The sequence below is a fragment of the Cygnus atratus genome, chromosome 19 (assembly GCF_013377495.2).
Source record: "Cygnus atratus isolate AKBS03 ecotype Queensland, Australia chromosome 19, CAtr_DNAZoo_HiC_assembly, whole genome shotgun sequence".
In the NCBI taxonomy this organism is placed as follows: domain Eukaryota; kingdom Metazoa; phylum Chordata; class Aves; order Anseriformes; family Anatidae; genus Cygnus; species Cygnus atratus.
In genome coordinates this window covers 2,675,858-2,696,233 of record NC_066380.1, presented here as the reverse complement: position 1 = coordinate 2,696,233, position 20,376 = coordinate 2,675,858, and the positions used below count along the sequence as shown (strand labels likewise).

At 46.4% G+C, this 20,376-nt stretch overlaps 2 protein-coding genes across 2 annotated transcripts; one reads left to right on the top strand and one right to left on the bottom strand.

Annotated features, from left to right (window-relative positions):
• Nucleotides 1-526: 526 nt before the first annotated feature.
• On the bottom strand, nt 527-8,555 carry PSMD5 (proteasome 26S subunit, non-ATPase 5). The gene is made up of 10 exons (XM_035555541.2): nt 8,346-8,555; nt 8,033-8,177; nt 7,264-7,377; nt 6,674-6,802; nt 5,827-5,936; nt 5,295-5,437; nt 4,538-4,729; nt 3,586-3,695; nt 2,809-2,949; nt 527-2,361 (listed from the first exon to the last, which is right to left on the bottom strand). The coding sequence occupies exons 1-10, from the start codon at nt 8,516-8,518 to the stop codon at nt 2,104-2,106; spliced, it is 1,515 nt and encodes a 504-aa protein (XP_035411434.1). The 5' UTR covers nt 8,519-8,555; the 3' UTR covers nt 527-2,103.
• Nucleotides 8,556-9,288: 733 nt separating this feature from the next.
• On the top strand, nt 9,289-17,238 carry CUTA (cutA divalent cation tolerance homolog). Its single transcript, XM_035555542.2, has 6 exons — nt 9,289-9,452; nt 11,598-11,746; nt 15,265-15,324; nt 16,107-16,152; nt 16,514-16,563; nt 17,118-17,238. Exons 1-6 carry the CDS (start codon nt 9,375-9,377, stop codon nt 17,218-17,220), a joined length of 486 nt encoding a protein of 161 aa, XP_035411435.1. The 5' UTR covers nt 9,289-9,374; the 3' UTR covers nt 17,221-17,238.
• Nucleotides 17,239-20,376: the final 3,138 nt, after the last annotated feature.

Sequence of the window (20,376 nt, the reverse complement as noted above, 5' to 3'; positions counted from 1 at the left end):
CAATTGAGTTTTCCTTTGTATACAAGATACACCACTGGCACCACGTAAACCATACGGCTACAGACAGAATGTAGTTGCATATAATGCATACATGTGGACAACAAGGGGTAAGAGTCTGAGCTCAATAAAAAGTGCACGTGCATCCATAAAAATCCCCTTGTTTGGCACCTCTGTGTATTTTAAAATATTTTATTTGGCACATGTGCCATGCAAAACAGATGTTAAAGACTTGGCACACAGTAGCTTTCATAAGCAACAACTGAAAACATGCACAGAAGAGACTCATGAATTGCAGAAAAGGATTATATTGGTTTCTTTTGCTGAGATTTTAGCATACGGCTCATACAGAGCTACCTGCACACAATGCCACCCAAAACAACCACGCTGAACTGCCCAATAAAAGTGCAAACCAAGGATTTCTATATCCTTTCCATTTCCTTTTTAGCACTTTCACGTTTTTCTGGATGCTGAGATTCACTGAACTTCTGTGCTCCCTTAGTTCACAAATGAGACACTACAAACTGCCTTTTCCACTAGCAGATGTTTATTATGCACATTTAGAATGAAAGTGTGAGCAGCAGGATAATGTTGGATGACAGCTTTTTGTACATATTAGGTCATAAGCAACAAAGCAGATCACCTGCATTCAGATAGTTTATTAAACATCAACAGATTTTCCCCAACTACCCTGCTTCTCTCAGCCCAGTTCAATCCCTTGCCAGCAATGTTTTGGCAGGCAACGCTATCACCTCTGCTGCAGCCCGAAGCTACTACAAGCAATAAAAGGGTTACCGCATGACTAAATCATCCCATTTCACTTGGCAGAGCGGAGACACAGGGCAAGTACTTTCCATAGAGGCATACCCAACTTAATACACTACTAAAGCAAGCCCCGAAGTAGTTAATTCATGTTTTATTATGCTCCCCCCAACTTATCCTCAGATTTGTGTCTTACATTCTCAGCAAAAACAATATAAACCTTTTGTATAAAGTACATTGTGGTCTCTGTTTATGGGCCAACACATCACAGGTCACTAAAGTGACCAGTGGTCCAGCTAGTCCTGTACCTTACCCACGTGCTAGCTGACCATCTTCAGAGGAAGACACAGCCTCACAAGGTACTACATTTATAGCCTCGTAATTCGGTTCATGCCTTTAAACATGACAGCTTTAATGTTCTTACCCCTTTTATTCCAACTCTGGTAGATAAAATTGGTACTTTTTTTTAAATAACACTTAAATTAAAAAAATCATCTTTGATAAAAAAAGTGTAAACTGTTTAAGATTTGGTTCTGAAGTAGATTTGTAGCTCATGCTCCTTTGGCAGCTCAGTTTACTTGCTGAAAATAGACAGCTAATGACACAAAGCTCCCAATTTGGTTTTATACACTAGAGTTTGCTTTCACTTGTTTTTAAAAGGGCTAAGTGTTTGGTTTTTTTTGTAATCCTCAGTATAAAATGTAAACAATATTTAGGACTTATTCAAACAAGACTTACATCCAGCAAGTTGACGAGAGAAGAGAAGCCAGTTTGTACTCCCTCATGTGGACAGAATATTACTAGCTTTTTCTTACCACCTGAGTTTCTGGCAGAACTAAATCTAGCTAAAAGTGTCTTCTATGCAAGGGCCAACTTCAGCAGATAGAAAAAAGTAGTAATAAAATTTTTAAAAAAGAGAAACCATGGCAGCATCGGAGGTTACAAACCTCAAGGGTTTTTGGCTTTTTTTTTTTTTTTTAATTCAATTGTGATCTACTGAGAAAACATGATAGGAATTCCAAACCCAAGAACAGTTTTAAGTAAACACTGATAATTTCTGCAAAATAAAACAGCCAGCAGTTGATAGAATGCTTACCTTGTTTACTTGTCTCAGGACAGTACACAGAGAATTTCTGCCATGAGATTCTGTGGAAAATTACACTGTGCCCTAATAGGTTTTGATTTGCTCTCATGACTCTCATTTCAAATAGAGTCAAAGTGCTTCGTGTTCCTTTAAAGAGACAATCTAAGATGACTCCCGTGTGGAGAGCCTTTACACCTTACACCTTAACATCGATTTCAGTAACGTGGTTTGTAAGAAGGGGAACCAAGACATCAGTGATATTATTCTGCTCCTTCCACAGCTGTAGTAGAAACTGCCTTAGCATAATAGGGGCCTTCACGCAAGTAAGCCCTAAGCCTCAAGTAATACTGATTTCCAAAAATTTCCGCAATTGTTTTGGAGTTTACAAGGGCCTTAACCAGTTCATACTTGGCATCCTTCGAAGCTTTATCAGGTTCCACAGATCTGTCCACGATGTATTCCACAAACCCTGGACTGTTCAGCATCAACTTCTGCGCCCACGGTTGATTTGCAATAGCCTATATGCAAAGACAAAAAGAGGAGGAAGAACACCTCATTTTAGAAAACACCCAAAAACCAGTTACACAGAAGGCTGTTAAGCTAAAAGTCAAAGAACAGAGAAAACTGAAGTGGGATATTCATTCTACACAGTAATTCTGCAACCACCATATAAGCAGCAGTATTTATCACTGGAAACCAAGTACAGCGCAGTGCTTCTCTTTAACATTTTAAGTAAATTATCAAAGCAGTGACATACAGTATAGCACTTATTAAAGTTTGTAAGAAAATAAGCACTGCACACACGATCCATTATTTAAATGGTGAACGCAAGTGATGTTATTTCTGACTGCTTCAGGACTTCAAAAAGACAAAACAAAAAACAAAAACGTGTGACCGCCACTGAAAAATGTGAGGCTGAGTACAATACGATTCACTACCTGATCTTTAAAAACAAAGAAACTTACAGTAAACACTCTTAAAGCCCCACAGTGGAGATCAGGGAACGGCTGAGTACTGATACTCCTGAAGAGTTCCAACGGCTGGCTAGACAAGGATGCGAACCATGATTCAGTCATTGTTAAAAGGTCTTCTGTCTGCTGCTCTGGCTACATATATCAGAAAAATGTACAGAAATGAAAGAGTTTGGTTAGGATTATAAATAAATTTCAAGTTTTAAGTACATGCTCAGAAAGTTTAAGAAGTTATTTAAAACAAACCACCAGCAAAATAAACTGAAATACCTTATATTTTCAACATATTTTCATGAATGAAGAAATAGCTATCTATATTTCATTTAGCTTGGATGACAGAATTAAATAAACTGATTTTAATACATGAGAGAAGTGCCGTGCTGTAGTACAGTAATGTAAGATAAACAAAAACTGCTCACTTAGAGCTGCATTATTAAAGCTAGGTCACTGAATCTAAAGAACATACAGTCAGAGCAGTTTGCCTTTAAAGCACAAGAATATTCAGCTGTTTACTCTCATTCCTTTGCTAACAATACCTTGACCTCAAGTTTTATAAACAAATTTCATAACACGTGGTCTCTCACAAACTCAAACTTTAGGCAAACAAACAAACCAGGGAACTTCAGGACAGTAAAGTTACTGACTCACAGTATTCGAAAGCTACCACTACTACCTAAGCTGAATGCTGCAGAAAGTCTTCACATGGTTAACGAGATGCACAATTATTTCATTCTTATAGATTTTAAAAACAAACAAAAAAAAAAAACATACAGGCAAGTAAAGAAGAGATGAAATGGCATCCAAACATCGAAGTCGTAGCTCTGTAGGGGCATTCTTTGCCTGGTGCCCTATTTTGTTTAACAGATTTTGAAATCTGCTTCCTTTGGGAGAGGAAAAAAAAAAAAAAAGCACTTTGAAGTAATTCAGATAGACCTTAGGAAAAAGTACAATTTTACTAATCAGTCACATTATACAACATTAACTGGTAGAAAGAGTATATAAAGGTTGTATATAAAATCTGAGAAAGGATTGCTTTTGATCCACTATAATAAAAAGAGTAAAGATTCTCTTTGCTTCATATAGACCTACAGTAGATGAATACAAAGCTTTATGGTCTATCTCTAGACTATCCAAAGACCATCAGAAAGGAAGTTATTTGTCACAGATAATTGAGTCATCTTGGGAAGTACACACCCTAGTATATTTGTGATTAGATATGTCCAATCCCATTCTACAAAGCCGCAATAGCTATATGCTCACACATTTTCATTTAAAAGTTTTCCACTTTGGACAATCAGCAAAAAACAAATAAAAAAATTATCACCTACTTTGAATCCTCTGAACCATTTTATATTAAGAAAATACATGCAGCCTGTAAGGAAAGTGCCATTACATTTCTAACCCTGGTGAAAAGGCCACGCCATAAGTAGAAACAAAGGAAGCTAAAATTACAAGACTACCGATGATTCACACGATGCACTTCACTGGAGAGGAGTAACTTGAATCGCACTTGTGATACCAGAATTCTCACTGCTAGGCATTTCACGCTACCATGCCTGGCAAGACTATTAAGACATCTTATCTGCTATACCACAGCTATTCAAAGAGACCCCCTTGATTATTAGACAAAAGTTTTTCAATTCTTTTCTCTATTATACCATTATCAGCTTCCTCTTGTATGATATACTGAGAATATTTTGTTAAAAAAAAAAATCATACTAACTAGTTTTCTGTAAAACCTGTTTGCCTTCTACAGTTGATCCCAGGATTCCCAATGTGTCCACAGCCACTCCAATCATGGTTGGATCATGACTTTCTGCCATTTCAAAGACTTTTTCCATAAAGACAGGGTATCGTTCGCAGATCTGCTGTGGGCTATCTACAATAGCCAGATTTCCAAAAAATTTAACAAAACCTGATAGAACAAGACAAAACAAAAGTGTTCAGAGTGGAATAACAACAACATAAGAATGTCAAAATTAACAATACATGAACATAAGACTTACTCACTGATAATTGTATTTAATTGTTAATCGATTCACTATTAAATGCTATTAACACTGTGAAAGGCACAGAACTAAGGAAAAAGCCAAAAGAAGCTTAAGACTATAAAAGACAGCATCACAACTTGGACATAGTCTTTGCACAGTCCAGGTGAGTACAACTCTTCTATGACAAGATGTATTCATCTTTTAACAGCGACTTAATTCATGATGCATCTTCTGCCCTCTTAAAAAAACACTACAAGAACACAAACTTCAAACCTCTGGTACAGTCTCTTCCGATCATACCTTTGCTACCCACTCTAAATGAATGATTCATGTATTAGACTGTCCTTCAGCACGTTGTGCATGTCCAACATGTGCTTTACTACTCAAAAATTCATGAGCCTTCAAAACAGAGGCTTAGTAGTCCTCCCAGTTTAACGTATTAATGAATGCAAGCGGTAAGCAATGGAAATAAGAAATGCATGATGTAACCTGGTAAGTAGAAGCCTGAGAAAGGATCAGACTCTGCACCAATGATGATGTTTGAAATTTTATCGATAACTCCTTGTTGAGCAAGATACTGACGTCCATGCGGAGTATGGGCCAGCGAGGTCACCATCTCTATGCACGTAGCTCTGAAACAGACAAAAAGTTCATTTGGCCTCCTTCCGACAGATTGTAGAAGTACAGAGAGATTAAGAAAACATACAAAGTTTTTCTACCCTTATGAAAAAACAACCAACCAAAGAAGAGAAACAAAAACAAAACCACAGCTGTGAAATACTCGTCCAAGCTCACTCTGCTTTCTGATGATATACCTAAAGAAAGACAACCTTCCAGGAGTATTTACATTGCAACCCAACAATACAACTACCACGGCACATTGCGGAAATTTCATCCTGGTTCTCAAATTTAAAGGGTTTAATGAGAAACAAACACAACTGTGTTTAAAGAGAGTTATTTTAAATAAGATCAAACATCACTGTTTAGCAATTGGGGAAATGTCGAACTCGCTGTAACATACCTGACCAGTACATCATCTCCAGTCAGCTCTCCAATTAAGTCCGATATCAATCCACTGTTTGCACAGTAACTGAGCGAGTCTGCTGACACTGAAGAAATCTCAACAATTAACTATATAAAAGCACAGGGGGAAAAAAGGCTGGTTTATAAAAACATTGTAACGGCAACAGTTCACAATAATGACCAAATACATCTTACAACACAGATTAATTATTTAAATATTAAATTATGAAAACATGAAATTCTATATTTATCTGTTTGTCTGAAACAGGCTCATAGAGCATTCCAAGTTGATATTTGATTCTATTCAAACCGTCTTCAAGGGATCATCACTGCTATATCCATTAAGATCTAGAATAGCTAAACTGTATCATTTCTCTTTTGTCATACATATCTAGATCAACACACTTAGTATCTCATGTCTTCCCCCTTCTGAGCTTTCAACAGCTCTTTACCTCCGGTGGTAATGAGATCACAGATGGTATTTTACCCTTACTTCCAGAGAGGCAAGCATTTAATTGCATCTTTAGTCATTCTGTGTCGCCCCTCCAATGTTCTAAGCACCACAAGTTAGCAAATAAAAGATGTAAACAGGACTTCACACCTTCCTACCATAAACTGAGAAAGAGAAGTTCTGACATTACTTGAGGACCAACAGTGCTGTACCCTTCCTGATCCCTTCTAGTCTCGACAAAGCATAGACATGAAGAAAACTTCATGAAGCAGTAAAAAGTAATGAACGCTAACTTAAAAGCATGTTGCAAAATCCAAGTTGTAATTCAGAATCACAGTCCAAGAGAAGTGCAGAACAACGTCATTCAGAAGGACAACACTGATCTCATTCCTACCTCATACACTCTGTATCGAACAACATCATTTGTCGCCATGACATTTTTCAAGTCGCTCAACAAACTGCTCACAAATAAAGCCTCTAAGCCCTCTTGTGTCTGCGCTATTCTTGAGAGAGATTTGATGGCCTGTAAACAAAAACAGTAGCTTACTATAACACAAAGGGACAAAAATCCAGAATGATCAGACAGTTTCAGTGTTTCAGTGTTCTTTTGAACACATTAAGTCATGTTAAACATCTACAATTTTAGTTTTCATTCACTTTTCAATGAAAATTATTGTATTGCTGACAAGGGCTAGTCATGGTTACTGTGATACAAGCCTCTGGCATCAGATGCAGACCTGTAAGCTTATCTTTGCATCAACAGATGCTGGAAGATAACAGGTCTCAGAAAAAATTTTAAATCACATTTAAGAAACTTCTGGGCTTAAGGCACCTATGTGATTACAACATCTTTCAAGCAACATGATCTCTCCTTTCTTTAAAGGAGAGCAAAGGCAGCCATCTCAGTAACAGGAGAAAAAGCATCCTATGCCATGTCTGCATCCATTTGTAAAGGAAGCAAAAAAAAAGAAAGCAAATGCTTACCTCTTTAGCCACTGCTATTTTCTCTCCACCAATGCAATTTATTATTTGCCGTAACAGTTCGGGACTGTTGAGAATTTCTCTAACAGCATCCGAATTTTCAACAATCCTCCCAATCTAAGGGCAATATTAAGTAACAATGTTGAATAATACCAAAACAAAGTTTTTCCACACAGACATGCCAGCACTAGAATAGCTACCCAGACAGATGGAATCACCATTTTTGGAAACACCCAGAACTCAGCTGGACAACACCCTGAGCAGCCTGCTGTAAGCTGAGGACTGGACTTGAAACCACGAGAGCTCCATCCCAAACTACACCGCTACACAATTCTGTTCTTTTAACTCAATGCAACAAATACCAACTCGGTTGAGCCTCTTCCTCCCCAGTGTTTTCCCAATGCTGTTCCAAGTATCCTGAATATTAAAACGTTGCTACATTTAGTTCTTACAGCACCTGCTGTCAGCGCTGGCTTAGGATGCTTTACCCAGAACACACGACAGCCCTCAATAAACAGAAGATTCAGTTACAAGTTACTTCTGTCAAGACGTAGCTTCATATATTATGTTTAATAGATATATCATGAAGCATTATATACTGACATATTGCACAGTAACTATCCAAAACCACGTATAAGAACACAAGTCTCCAGATAACACACGATGTAGTGTTTTTGTCACAATTTAGGCCACAAAACGCCAGTAACAGGTTGGTACAAACCCAGCCTGGCCCACGATGCACCTCTGTCCCACCCTGGAGCAAAACCTGTACCTGAGATATGGTGAGGATTTTCACAGAGTCGTCGGGGTGGAAAAGCCCTTTCTGCAGCTCTTCTTTCAGGTTCTGGATTATGTAGAGCGGGTCCAGGGCCTGCAGGAGCCTCTCCAGGATGGAAACACACGTAGAAACCTGCTCCCTGGCGGGACAGAGAGAGACACGAGGCCTTCAGCACCACCTCCTCGTCTGTGCCACCGCGGAGGAGGCCAGTGAAGGGGACAGAGGGCAGCAAGAGGCGCTCAGGGGGACGGGGTGAGGGGAGGCAGCAGGGCATGACAGGATGGGCCTAGGCCGGGCCGCCGCTCACCGGTCATTGGCGCTGAGGAGGGCGAAGAGCGCTCCCAGGTGGTCGTCGCTGAGGCGGGCGCGCAGGGCGGCGGGCGGCACGGCCTGCAGGGCCACCCGCAGGGCCCGCAGCTCCTCCAGCGGCGCCCCCCGCCGCGCCGCCCGCTCCAGCAGCTCCGCCACCGCCTCCGCCATCTTGGCAGCACCGCCCCGGGGCCCGCCGCCGCCCCTGGCAACCGCGCGCCGTCGCTAAGGGCTTCTTTCGCGTCCGCGCCGCCGGAAACAAAATGGCGGCCGCCACCCGCCCCGTGGGGGCCCCTCCGCCGCTGCGCGATGCGATTGGGCGGCTGCGCGGGGGGCGTTGCTAGGAGACGGCGGGGCCCGGCGCGGCCCGGCCCGGCTCCGCCCGGGGCTGTGGGGCGCCCGGTGGTGGCGGGGGGCAGCTGCGACCCCTCGAGGGACCGAGGAGGAGAGTAGGCACCCCGGGGGCGCCGGGGGTAACGGTCGGGGGCAGACGGAAGCCCCCCGCTGCTCCCTGGCTGGCGGGAGTGGTGTTAAATGTGTCAGGTCCGGATAACGTACCGGCTTTCTGTCAGTTTCTGCCCAAAGAATGCAAAGCACCGAGAATGTTGTCTCAATAAATAAATAAATAAATAAAACAAAAACAAACAAAATAAGTCTGAGGGAAAGCAAAACAAAACAAAGCAAAACAAAACCCTCCCAAAGAAAAACAAAGCAAAGCAAAACAAAAAAACAAAACAAAAAACCAACAAAGCAAAACCCCCAAACCATAAAGCAAACCCAAAGCAAACAACCCCAAAAAGCACAAACCAAAACCCCAAGCCGACAACCCCAGAATCACAAAACCCCAAGGGCCGGGAGGATGAAGGCGGGGGGTGGCCGCTCCGTGCCCCAGCCCCGGCGGGCAGCAGCCGCCCGCAGGCCGCGGAGGAGGAGCCAGGGCCGGGCTCCCCCCCTCCGGGTAGCGGCCCCGGGCCGGGCAGAGCAGGTGGCGGCTCGGCGGGGACGCGGCTCCCTCCCGGCCGGGCCGATGGAGGCGCTGAGCCAGCGCTGCCCCCTGCCCGCCGCCCAGGGCTGCCCCCGGCCGGGCCGCGGCACGGTGCTGCTGGTAAGTGGGAGCCCGGGCGGGGAGCGGGGACAGCCGGGGGGGCAGCCGGAGCCCGGGGGTGCACGGAAGGGAAGGGGCGAAGGCGTTGTCACAACGAATTTTGGGGTTTGTTTCCACTCGTGCTGAGGGAGCCTGAAGGTTGCCACCAGCTGCGGTGTTGTTTGGGTTGGGTTTTGTTTGTTTTTGTTTCTGTTCTGGTTTTTGCACGGTGCCTCGTCCATGCTAGAGGCGTTTAGGGAAAGCCCTAACCTGGTGATTTTGATCCCCGAAGCTGTTTGTGGTTCGCCAAAGCCAAAACAAATAAATCTTGCAAAAATCTTAGCCTCTGTAAACTCGGATGTCATTGTGCCAATCAGTGCTTTTCAGTGAAATACAATCGCACAGTAGGGTTGTCAGCTTTGTTCGCTTTGACATTTTGGCAGTCATGAGTATATTTGGTTTATCAGGTGGGAGTCCTGAAGTTTCCATCCTTCATTTTTGCACCATCCCTTGGCAAATACAAGTATTCTAAGAACAGAAAGAAAAAGGAAAAAAAAGTGCTGTAATCTTTCTTGTCAGAAAACAAATAACAACAACAAAACACCAACAAACAAAAAACAAGAGGGTGGTCACTATTATACTTCAATACAAATGTTCAAGGGGATTTCCTCGTCACATGCACACACATCTTCCAAGAAGATTAATGATTGCCATGCTGAACGGGTCAGATTTTTTTCCTAAGCAGAGAACATGATTACATCCTAATCTGGAAAAGTAGATACACCAGCATATCTCTGTCTGGCTTGTAACTATCTGAGTGGGTTCTGGGATTTGTTGCGGAGTAGTGGAAAAAAGAACACAAAAGAAGCTCTAAAAATTATTATAAGAAACCTTGTGATAATAGAGTATTCCCTCAAATGGATTGAAAAAGAGGAGACTACTAATAAAGAACATCAGTCATTTTACAAACAGAAAAGACTTCCTGTCTTTGTGGTAACAAGAGAGATTCTTTTTTTAAATTCAATCTTGAAAGAAAAAAATCTCTGACATTAGTCCTGTAATGGGAGTTTTTTCAGAGGGTGAAAATAAGGGGGGGAAAAAAAAGAGTATCTTCTTAGTCTGATCAAAACCTTTTTATCATTGTCGTTGACTAAGGGCCAGATGCTGTTTATTTAAAAAACAAGACAAGAGACAAAGAGAAGAGCAGCTGTGCAGCGACAGTGAGTGCTGCAACCCAGGGCACAGGCGCCCATCCTTTTGCTGTTACTCAGCACACCAAATTAACCTTGCTATTTCAGCCACGTCCCGGCTGATATAATTTATGTATTACATTTCTATGTGACCGTGTTTGTGGCATGTGAGTAGAAAGAGCAGCCAAGGGGCTTGCCAGGAATGGGATGTGATGTACAGCAAAACAACTTGTTGCCACTGTACTGGCAGTACATGGAAAGAGCATTACTGTTTCTGCAGCCATACAAGCTCAGGCCATGTCAATTAGGATTTCTGTGCCTGAAAGGATTGAATTTGACTGTACTATTCTTATCTGTTAATTAAGATGAAATGAATTTTAAACCTGCATTTAAGTCCTATCCTCCCTTGCCTGCTATGCGAGGGCTGCACGATAGCCTGGGTGGACTGTGAAGCATCTGTCAGCAGAATGCAGTAATTGTCCTGGGTTTGCAGGAAAGGGCTAAAGCTCTCCAGGGCCTGCACAGAATGTATTATCCAGACCCCTACCTCTCCTGGAAATACTGCTGTCCTCCTTCCACATCCCCAGCGAGGCAGAGGCTCCGTCCCCCCTCTTTCCTAGAGGAGTCAATGTGCTTCACCCTGGATGTACAGCAAGCGGACGGCTGTGGGATGTGTCTGAGCAGGAAAGTAGATGCGCCTGCTGTGGGAGCCAAGCGTCGTGTGGTTCCCTTCTCACTCCTTTTTGAAACAGAAACACAGTTTAACAGAGGCAGCTTGGCAGAGTATTAGATTGGCCCCATTGTAGGGGAATAAATCTCTCCGTGAGTATGTTTTCACTTAAATTACAATGAGCATTACTGTAATGTTGAAAGAAAGAAGGCTGGAGACTTCCTTTGAACCAGAGGTAAGGTAAATGCTTATTTTTAGGAAATGCAACATTTTACTTTAAGCCAGCACTCATATTTTGCATTTTAGGTGATGACTCTGTCTTTACTGATGTATCCAGTGCTGAGAAGTCTTGCTCTCCACATGCACGCTGCCGTCACTGGCAGCTACATTTCTGGGACCCACTCCATTGCCTTCATCAACTGTCTCAATGAGCAGATTGCCAAGGATATTGCAAGGTACAGAGAAATTTCCCCTGCTTGTCTGCTTGAATTATTCGAAAGCAGCTTTTCGTGGAATAAAGCTTTTCCTTGTCCCTTGAGAGGAGCTGCGCTTCTCTGCTGGTTTAGGGGTTTCACATTTCTGCCCAAAAAGTGTTCCTTTTCTCCTATACTCCCTCTCGTTCTCTTTCTCTGTATCACATATCCACTTAACAAGAGCTGTGCTTTCTAAAAGCTAGCTGACAATTACCTCTGAAGTCAGTGCCACAGTAACACATCAAGCTAATTCTTAATTTATTCCATTGCCTTTTGTTTTCAAGATCAGTTTTAAAGCCATGGCCCTAAATCTCTGGGTCCTCAGGTGGATGAAGCCCCAGCCCCATGGTCTCTGATGGGCTATATAGTCTTTCTTCTTCTCTGAACAACACAGTTAACAAATTCCAGGCTAAGCGTTTATGGAGAGCGATGAAGTACAGTGCACTAACATAATAAATAAAATCAGAAGTGGTCCACAGAAAACACAGAGCAGGCGCTTGTGAGATACCACCTGAAAGCCTGCACACTGTTCACCAAACAAACTTCAAGGAATGAGGGCTTTACCTTGATTTTTTTTCCTCTTTCAGCATATGACATGCATTGCATGATGTTTTGCATGCAGTTTTTCCACATAGCCGTCAGTCCCTGACTCAATAGATGGTTTGTTCAAATTACTGAAACTGTGTTGACTGGGGAAATGTTTATGATGGACCATTAAGTTTCCTGCAACACCTCCTGTGAGCTGTTTTTCCTGCTGCGCTCCTGCTTGCCAAAAACTCTCCCTGTCTTCTGTAATAGCTGACCGTTCCCAAGCAGCCATTCAGGAGCTCACCGGCTACTGAAAGGGATTTTGTGTCACCTTAAATACTTTAACTGTATTAAGAAATTCAACTAGAATTATATTTGTACTGCTGGATGTCTTCTGAATAAATGAGTAACTGTACGTGACTGCTGAAAAGATCCCTCAGTTCCTGAAAATGTTTAATCTTAACAGCTTTGCAAAAGTTTTCCACTCTTTGATGATTATCGTGCAGGGAAGGGAGAGGAAATAAATCACACCCCATTGCTGAGATTTATGTACTCTGGTTGCATTTTTACTGGTTGAGTAATTTTTCTTTTGTTCTGGAATTTGTAGGAATGAGTAACATTTGTAAAGGATGACACAGGGCTTCTACATTCATTTTCCCACCCACCTTTTTCCTGGTACTGTCATGTCTATTCTTCCTTCATGTTGCTCAATGGAAGAGCAATTACTTTGAAGGATCAGACTGCAAAGAAATTGTCTGCTGGTTTTAAGGAAAAGTTCAGGGTTTGTGAAAACAGACTAGCTATAGGTAAAATTCAGCACCTGGCTTGTTCATTTGCACCATCTCTAACCCAGTTTATCTGGATGAGATAACTTAAAATCCTCAGAAGAGAGCCCTGGTCCACCCAGGAGATCCAGCCTCTCCCCTGTGCCTGCTATGAGAAGTTGGCCCCTCTGGGCTGGACGGTGCAGCCTCTTGCATCTCACGTAGCTCATCTAACACCTGAGCAGCCCATGAGCCTCTGGCTCTGCCTTAGACTCGTGTGTATCTTTTTCTTGGCTTTTCTGCTTGTTAATATTTTATCTGTCTCATTTCAGAGCCTATAGTTTAGTCAGGCAAGGACAAAGAAACACGCATTAAGTACCCAACCCAAAGATATCATCTATTATGCAGACGTTTTCCACAGACCACATTCAGTTTCTTATAATGTTTCCCGTTACCATGGTGGCTGCTCGTTTCCGCTCAGCTTGCTGGAACAAAGTTCAAGATATCGGTTAAGATCACCATTTATTGGGGCAAAGCAGAAGTAATTAGGAGGTACTCACCCAAATCGAAAAGGCTCCTGTGCTCAAGTGGCTTGGAAGTTGCAGATGGAAAAACAAAGTGATTTGCGCCATGTGTCTTACATGATAAATGCAGCGGGGATATCTCCGTGCGCTGCTGCAGTTTGTTGGTCCACAGATTAACTCAAGATGCTTTACAAGCATTAAATGACTCGTGCTGACTACACGTGGTTAGAGCAAACAACCCGGGCCTGCGGGGACAGCTGTCCTCCCAGGCCGTGGCCCCTCAGCAGAGGGACGCCCAGCTCCACCGCCTTGCCAGGCTTTGACATGAAACCCAACCGGTGACTGAGCTGTGGCCATGCGCCAGTGAACTTACTGGTCCCCTCCCCAGGTGTCTCTGGGTGCTTCTGGGTTTGTGGGAGCACTGCCAGGGACTTACCCATCCTGTGACTTTCTGACGGCGCTGCTGTAGGGTTCCTCCTGTGGCGTCAGTGCCGCCGGGGGTTCAGCCATCCACCGGCCACACTGCTGCTTCCCCAGAGCCTCCCCACCACAACAGCTGGCAGCCACAGACCAGGAGGAAAATTCTGGAGACCACTCGAGATCCCAAAGATCTTCGTCATGACCAGAGTCACTGCTGCAGTGGCAAGGCTGTGTAAGAGCCACGGGAAGAGCTGCTTCCTTGCAGCTCCAGGGCTGCTCCCGCTGCCTTCCTGCACCCCACAGGCTCACCTGGGCAAGGTATGAAGTGCTGCAAAAGGACAGAGAGGGCAGGCCGCTAACACAGATGTGCAAGGGAGCTAATACACGTTCAGACGAGCTCAGCTTTCCTTCTGGGTCAGAGGCCAGATTGCAATACATGATGCAACTGCACATTAGCACCCCGCCGGGCTGTCTTCTGCTCGTCTCCTGCAGCACACTGGCCACTGACCAAGTCTGTCGTTTTTACAGTTCATAATGTCTTTTTGAAAGCTAAGATTTCTTATGCTTTGTTCTGTCATCACCTTCAGTCTGTACCATAACCTGAATGTAAGGATTGAAGCAGTAGTTAATCAGAATGGGTTCAATTCTTTAGCTCACTAAGGGTTACTTTTTGCAGGGTGTTGAATCGAGCCTTCCCATATCTAATAACTGTCAGCTTCTCTGCAGTTCAAGATCATCTAGTAGTTCAACGTTTGCACTGTTCAAGCCCTCGGTACAGAACAATTCCCGGCAAGGCCAGTGTTAAAGAAAGGTGAAGGCACCAGCACAGCGCCTGTGAGAGGCGCCTGCAGGAGGGACGAGGCTGCCACCACCGACAGAAGGGCCCAGACATTGTTGTGGTCAGCAAATACAACATTTGACCTAGTTCTTCCAAAAATCCACCCTGAGTTTGCTTCAATACTCTTTAATCACTTAAATACCACTTGAGCTAGCAGACCAAGCAGCTCTGCAATAAATCAGCCCACAACTAAAGGAGGAAGCATGGGGGGAAGGAGTTTATTTAGGCTTCGGATTTCTAGGACATTTTGGGTAGAAAACCCTTGATGTTGTTAAATTAACAAGTTCCACATTTAGTTCGCTCTGCAAGGAAGAAGCATAGCTTGACAGCATATATACGTGGCTGGGAGACAAACCCCTCAGCTTCCATCCGAGCCCCGGGTGTCACGGCTGGGGGCAGGCACTAACTCCCTCCTGTTTCACCCAGGGGCATCATGGACAAGAGACTGGCTGCCTACGTGAACATCCTGCCAAAGAGCTCGGCCTTGTAAGTTGGGCTGGGGATTCCCAAAAGAGGAGGCAAACCCCGGGCCGCTGGGGAGAAGGAGGAGGCCCCCCGAGGCTCCTGGGGCAAGGAGGCACTTGGCAGGAGGCTGCTGGTTCTGGTTGTTGTTGGGGGTGGCTGAGATGATCCTCACCCGTGCAAAGTGCACTGAGCTTATTAAGGACCACAGATGCTCTGACTGCCAGCGGGGACCATTTAGTTCTTGGTTACTTAGCTACGGAGACCTAGCAGGGTGATTTGTGGTCCTGAGGACGCAGCTCCTGTTTGTAGACAACCTAAAAAGAAGCTAGGATAGGGACCAGAAAAGGCTTTTGCAATATTAAGCAGCACCTTCAGGAAGGAAGAACGGTATCTTTTACCTCAGAATAAAGCCGGCCAGGCACTGTAGGTATCCTCAGCCATCCATGCAAAGAAAAAACATTGCCCTTGTTTTAGAGAAGTTAGGGAGCAAAGCCCCAAAACAGCCGGCAGGAGCGCTCCTGGTCTGTCCCTGCTGGAAGAGGGGAGCCAGGTGCCCACATCACAGCCCCTGGCCCCAGTCCCAGCCCCTCACCTTGCCTTGTCCTGCTGCCCCCAGCAACCTCAAGCCTGGCACAGCGAGAGTGGCTCTGGTCTGGGAACCCAGGGTGCTCGGTCACAAGTACAGCAGATTTTTAGGGGATACGTGCAGATAGCACCAAGCAGGGAAACTGAACCCCCCAGGGGGAGCAGCATGGCTGCACCCATAGCTGTATTTGCTGATTATTCTTTTCTTTTAAATATAGGTATTTCTGGAAAGGGGAACTGGAAGAATCCACAGAAATACTGCTGGTAAGTAACAATTCCTCACGTCACAAAAAACAAACAAACAAACAAACAAACAAACAAAAAAAAAACATCCCAGAGAGCCCAAGCCAAAAGGGGCTGCAGGGTGTTTTGGGGAGGGTGGCATCAACCTGCCTGAGATTTGGGATGGCTCTCAGGGACCCCAAGCACTCCCCTGCAGGCATGGCAAGGGGGAACAGCTCGGCTCAGCCCCTTGACCTGGTGCATGGGGGCAGACCCAGGGCAGAGCCCAGGGTTGCTCCTGTCGCACCACCAGTGCTGACCGGGTGCGCTGGGGCTGTGCATGTGCGATTGCTCCCTCCCTTTATTTCTCCCTTTTAATTTTTTTTTCTTTTATTCTCTGCAGTTAGTGAAAACAAGGACATCCAAAATAGGTGAATTGTCCAACTACATCAGGTGAGGCTCTGGCTCTGGGGAGCATGGGGTTTCCATCTAAGGTACGCTGCCATCTCATGCTTGGGCTTTGGGATTCAGGCTCCCCGAGCCGGGTCCCACCCAGGAGGGTTTCAAGTGCTGCTGGATGTATCCTGCGAGCCCTAAAAACCCAGACACTGCATCAGCTCAGAACGGGTTGGCAGGAGTATCAGCTGCTGGGCTCCAACCAGCCTCTCGGCACTGGGAGCAAGGAGAGCTTCTCCTCCTGCTCGCGCAGGTCACTGCCCAGCTGCCTCCCGGCAGGATCCTGCCCTCCCCAGCGCCGAGTGCTGAGCACAGCCAGGGCCCCTGACAGTCAGCTGTTGGCTGTGGTAAACCCCAAACTCAAAGCAAAATTCTCACATGGCAAAAAGGAGAGGCGGGTGCTTTGAAGTTGGTGGGACGCATGGGGCACGGCTGACACGTGCCGCTGCGAGCAGAGACCTCTGCTTCCTGCGCCTGCGAGCCGACGCGGGGCTGTTCCTGCCGCGGGGATGGGTCCGTGACTCCATTCTCTGCATCTGGTTCCACTTCAGATCCATCCACCCCTTTGAAATTCCTGAAGTCATCAGTCTGCCTATTGACCAAGGAAACCCTCTCTACCTCAAATGGATAGAAGAAAATGTCCCACGGGATTAAAGGAAAAGTGCAGAAACCAGCCTGCTTTCGGGGAGACACAACAAAATGCGCTTTGTCCTGCTGGTGTCCCTGTGCAGGCACACGCAGGGAGGCAGCTTGTATCCCTGCAGGCTTGCTACAGCACAGAAGCTTGGGACTGGGAATTTCATTTGCACTAGAAATGTCCCCTCCTTGGCCAGACGCTGTGCTGCAGGGAGCACCGAGCCTGGGGGCAGCAGGGAAGGGCACCAAGGGGCTGCAGCATCGCTGCCACGGATACCCAGAGGTGCTCATGTCAAGACCCCAAGGCACCTGGGGATGTTTCAGGCCCCCAGCAGCCAGGTGGTGGCCGTGGCCTGGCAGCCCCCAGGCATCCTGCAGCCTGCGCCTGAGACCCCTCCCTGGCTCCGCTGCAGCAGCTGTCGCAGCATCTGCACCGCTCTGCCTCCCGCTTCCCCAGCCCGCAGGCAGCAGGATGTGGCCGGGCACCCCGCGAGGCATTGGCTCACACCCTCTCCTGCTGTCATCCAGCCTGCTGGCTCGTCTGACAAAACCCAAGCAGAGAGCAAACTTGTCCAGAGGCTGCAGGCACTTGCCAGGAGCCCCAGTGAGCGTAACGCACTGACAGTGCCCTTCCTGCTGAGCTGGGCCGAGCCGCTGCCAGTTCAGGGAACCCAGGTGCCAGCCGGAGCAGGGCATCGCCTGGCTGCAGGGACGTGCAGCCCTGGCACCGCATCCCCCACCCGTGCCTGGACAGTTGCTTTCCAGCCAGGCCAAGTTTAGCCTTGTAAAAAGATGCTCACGAAGCATAATTGGATGTAACTTATGAACCAAAACCAAGTCAATTATGTGACAGGGAAAGGAATAAACAGGCGTGTTCCTACCTGTGCAGCTGCACGAGTCGTTGCAGTGAGCAGGGCAGGAGGGTCCCTTGGGGCTCTGCAGTGATTCCCTGCAGCCTGATGCCAAACCGTGCTCCACTGGCTCCGACCTGCTCATCTCAGGCAGTGGAGAAGTGGTACAGGGAGCCTTGAAGGTGTTGGGCCACAGGTTTGCATGGACCCATCAGCTATCAGGGGTAGCAGGTGTGGGAAAGAAGGTAACAGGGAAAATGGGCTGAGCTCTGAGAGCAGGAAACTTCCCAGCGCTAAGTCAGGAGCGGCAGGATCCCAGATGGGTATTTTGTCTGGCAAAAAAAAAAAAAGAGCAAAGCACATGAAGAAAGCAGCAGCACTGACCCCCAGCCCACAGCTGCCCAAACTCAGTAATCCTGGTACCACAAAGAACCAGTGACGTTACAAAAAAGACTTTTTAATTGTACATCAGACATATTAATTACAACTTGGATATAACAAGAGTTGGTTATTACAAGCAGCAACCTGAAATCATAAATCTTTAGAAGGTGCACAGAGTCATTATAATATCTATTACAACTAATGCAAAATATATTCTGGAACAAAAATATTTTTAAAGGCTCCACATTCAGTTCTCTGCGAGAGGAGAGGGAGAGAGGGAGAGGAGCTGCTGAGCTGGGGCCACCACAGCATAGGTGCACCCATGTGCGCGACGTCCCCTTGGCACATCCCATGGGAATAAACCTGCTTGGCCCCAGAATGGCTCTTGGCAGCCCCCAGCCCCTCCCCAGGGCAGCAACTCAGACAATAATAAGGCTTCATAGGCACTCATGAAAGGGAAATACTGCAAGCGCTCCTCCGGCAACCAACGCTGGCAGGATGGGGAGGGAGCCGGCTGAGCTGCACCCGTCCCTGCCAGGCATGGGGGGCCTGCCAGCGATGCCTCTCAAGACAAGGGGCTCCCTAGAGGCCCGTCCCAGCCCAGCAAGCTGGGATGCAGACCTCGATGGTGCCAGCAGCCTCTCCCCAAGCTCGCCTGACCCTGCTTGGCTCAAACCATCCTGTGGCTGGAGCTGGGCAGAGCCTCGTGTCCCAGCCATACGCTGCACCAGCAGCCAGCAGCATCTCCACCAAGCAGACCACTGGGTAACTCATCAGAAGGGAATTAAAAGGCTTTTACTTGTTGTGCCCAGTATTCAGGCTCACAGCACAGCAGCTGAAGCAGCTCATGCCTGGCCTGAGCCATGTGGGCACCTCCCCATCCAACCGCCAGCCTCCTGCACCACCTTGCTGTGGCAGTAGCTGAAGCAGCAGTTTATTTTTTGAGGACTATGCTTTGGCCTCCGGTTTGCAAACATCACCTGCTCTCTAGTGCTGGTCACACCGGTGGATTTTTGCCTTTACTGGAGGGGAGGCAGCAAGATACCTTGTGTCCCATGCCTCACCTCACTCTGCGTCTTTACAGTGCACCACCCAGCCACGTGGTGAGCAGTTTAGGTACTTCTTCAATAAAACAACCTTTTCAATTCATCCTCCGGCTGGTAGATCACAAAAGCACATGTACAAACACTGATGCTACAGGGACAGGGCATGCGGACAGAGCAGGACCACACCGCTCACCCGCACCGTGGGGTAGCCACAGTGGTGGTAGGGGAGAGAGGAGAGCAACATTAAATACACATAAAAATATCTTAGAAAAAAAATCTAACAGGTATGTCTGATATTAGATTTTTTTTTAAAAAGACAACTGTTTGCTCCTGAACATGACAGTATTGCTTTAGACAAGAAGGGGGTGCTGGTTCTCTGTCAGAAGAGAAACCACGTTGCAAGAACCGACCCCGCACGAGTAACAGCGAGCGAGGCACAGCCTGTGTGTGCCCTCCCCGGGAATGGGGGCAGCGGGGGAACGCCCCAGTGCTGTCTCCCCCCCTCTTCTCTTCTCTTCTGCCTTTTTGGTTTGTCTGCTGGTTTGGCACCTGCAGGACAGGGTTTCCTGCAAGAATAAAGGCCTCTGGCTCCAGTCCGGGCGGTGCCCGCTGTGGTTTAAGGCAAGAGCATGTGTTTTGGCTGATCAGTTCCAAGACATGATTGTCAGGCCAGGGAAACGAAGCGGCCGCAGCACCGCGCACGGTGCAAGCCGCAGGATGAGGGCCGCCACGCATGTCCGTGGAAGTGCTGCATGTGGGCTGTTCACAGGGCACCTTCCCCTCGCTTAGAACAAACGGCATTCCTCGAACGAATGGATTCGGGATGAGAAGGAAAACCCCATGCAACAGCTGCCACGAGAGTCACCCACCATTTCCTGGGGGCACAGGGCCAGGCC

Excerpts from the sequence above, each read along its gene's own strand:
- PSMD5 (XM_035555541.2), bottom strand. The coding sequence starts at position 8,518 with ATGGCGGAGGCGGTGGCGGAGCTGCTGGAGCGGGCGGCGCGGCGGGGG. Across the intron at positions 7,378-8,032 it reads AAATCCTCACCATATCTCAG|ATTGGGAGGATTGTTGAAAA; the intron begins GTACAGGTTTTG and ends TATTGCCCTTAG. Across the intron at positions 2,950-3,585 it reads CATCTCTTCTTTACTTGCCT|CCAGAGCAGCAGACAGAAGA; the intron begins GTATGTTTTTTT and ends TGATATATGTAG.
- CUTA (XM_035555542.2), top strand. The coding sequence starts at position 9,375 with ATGGAGGCGCTGAGCCAGCGCTGCCCCCTGCCCGCCGCCCAGGGCTGC. Across the intron at positions 11,747-15,264 it reads ATTGCCAAGGATATTGCAAG|GGGCATCATGGACAAGAGAC; the intron begins GTACAGAGAAAT and ends TGTTTCACCCAG. Across the intron at positions 16,153-16,513 it reads AATCCACAGAAATACTGCTG|TTAGTGAAAACAAGGACATC; the intron begins GTAAGTAACAAT and ends TATTCTCTGCAG.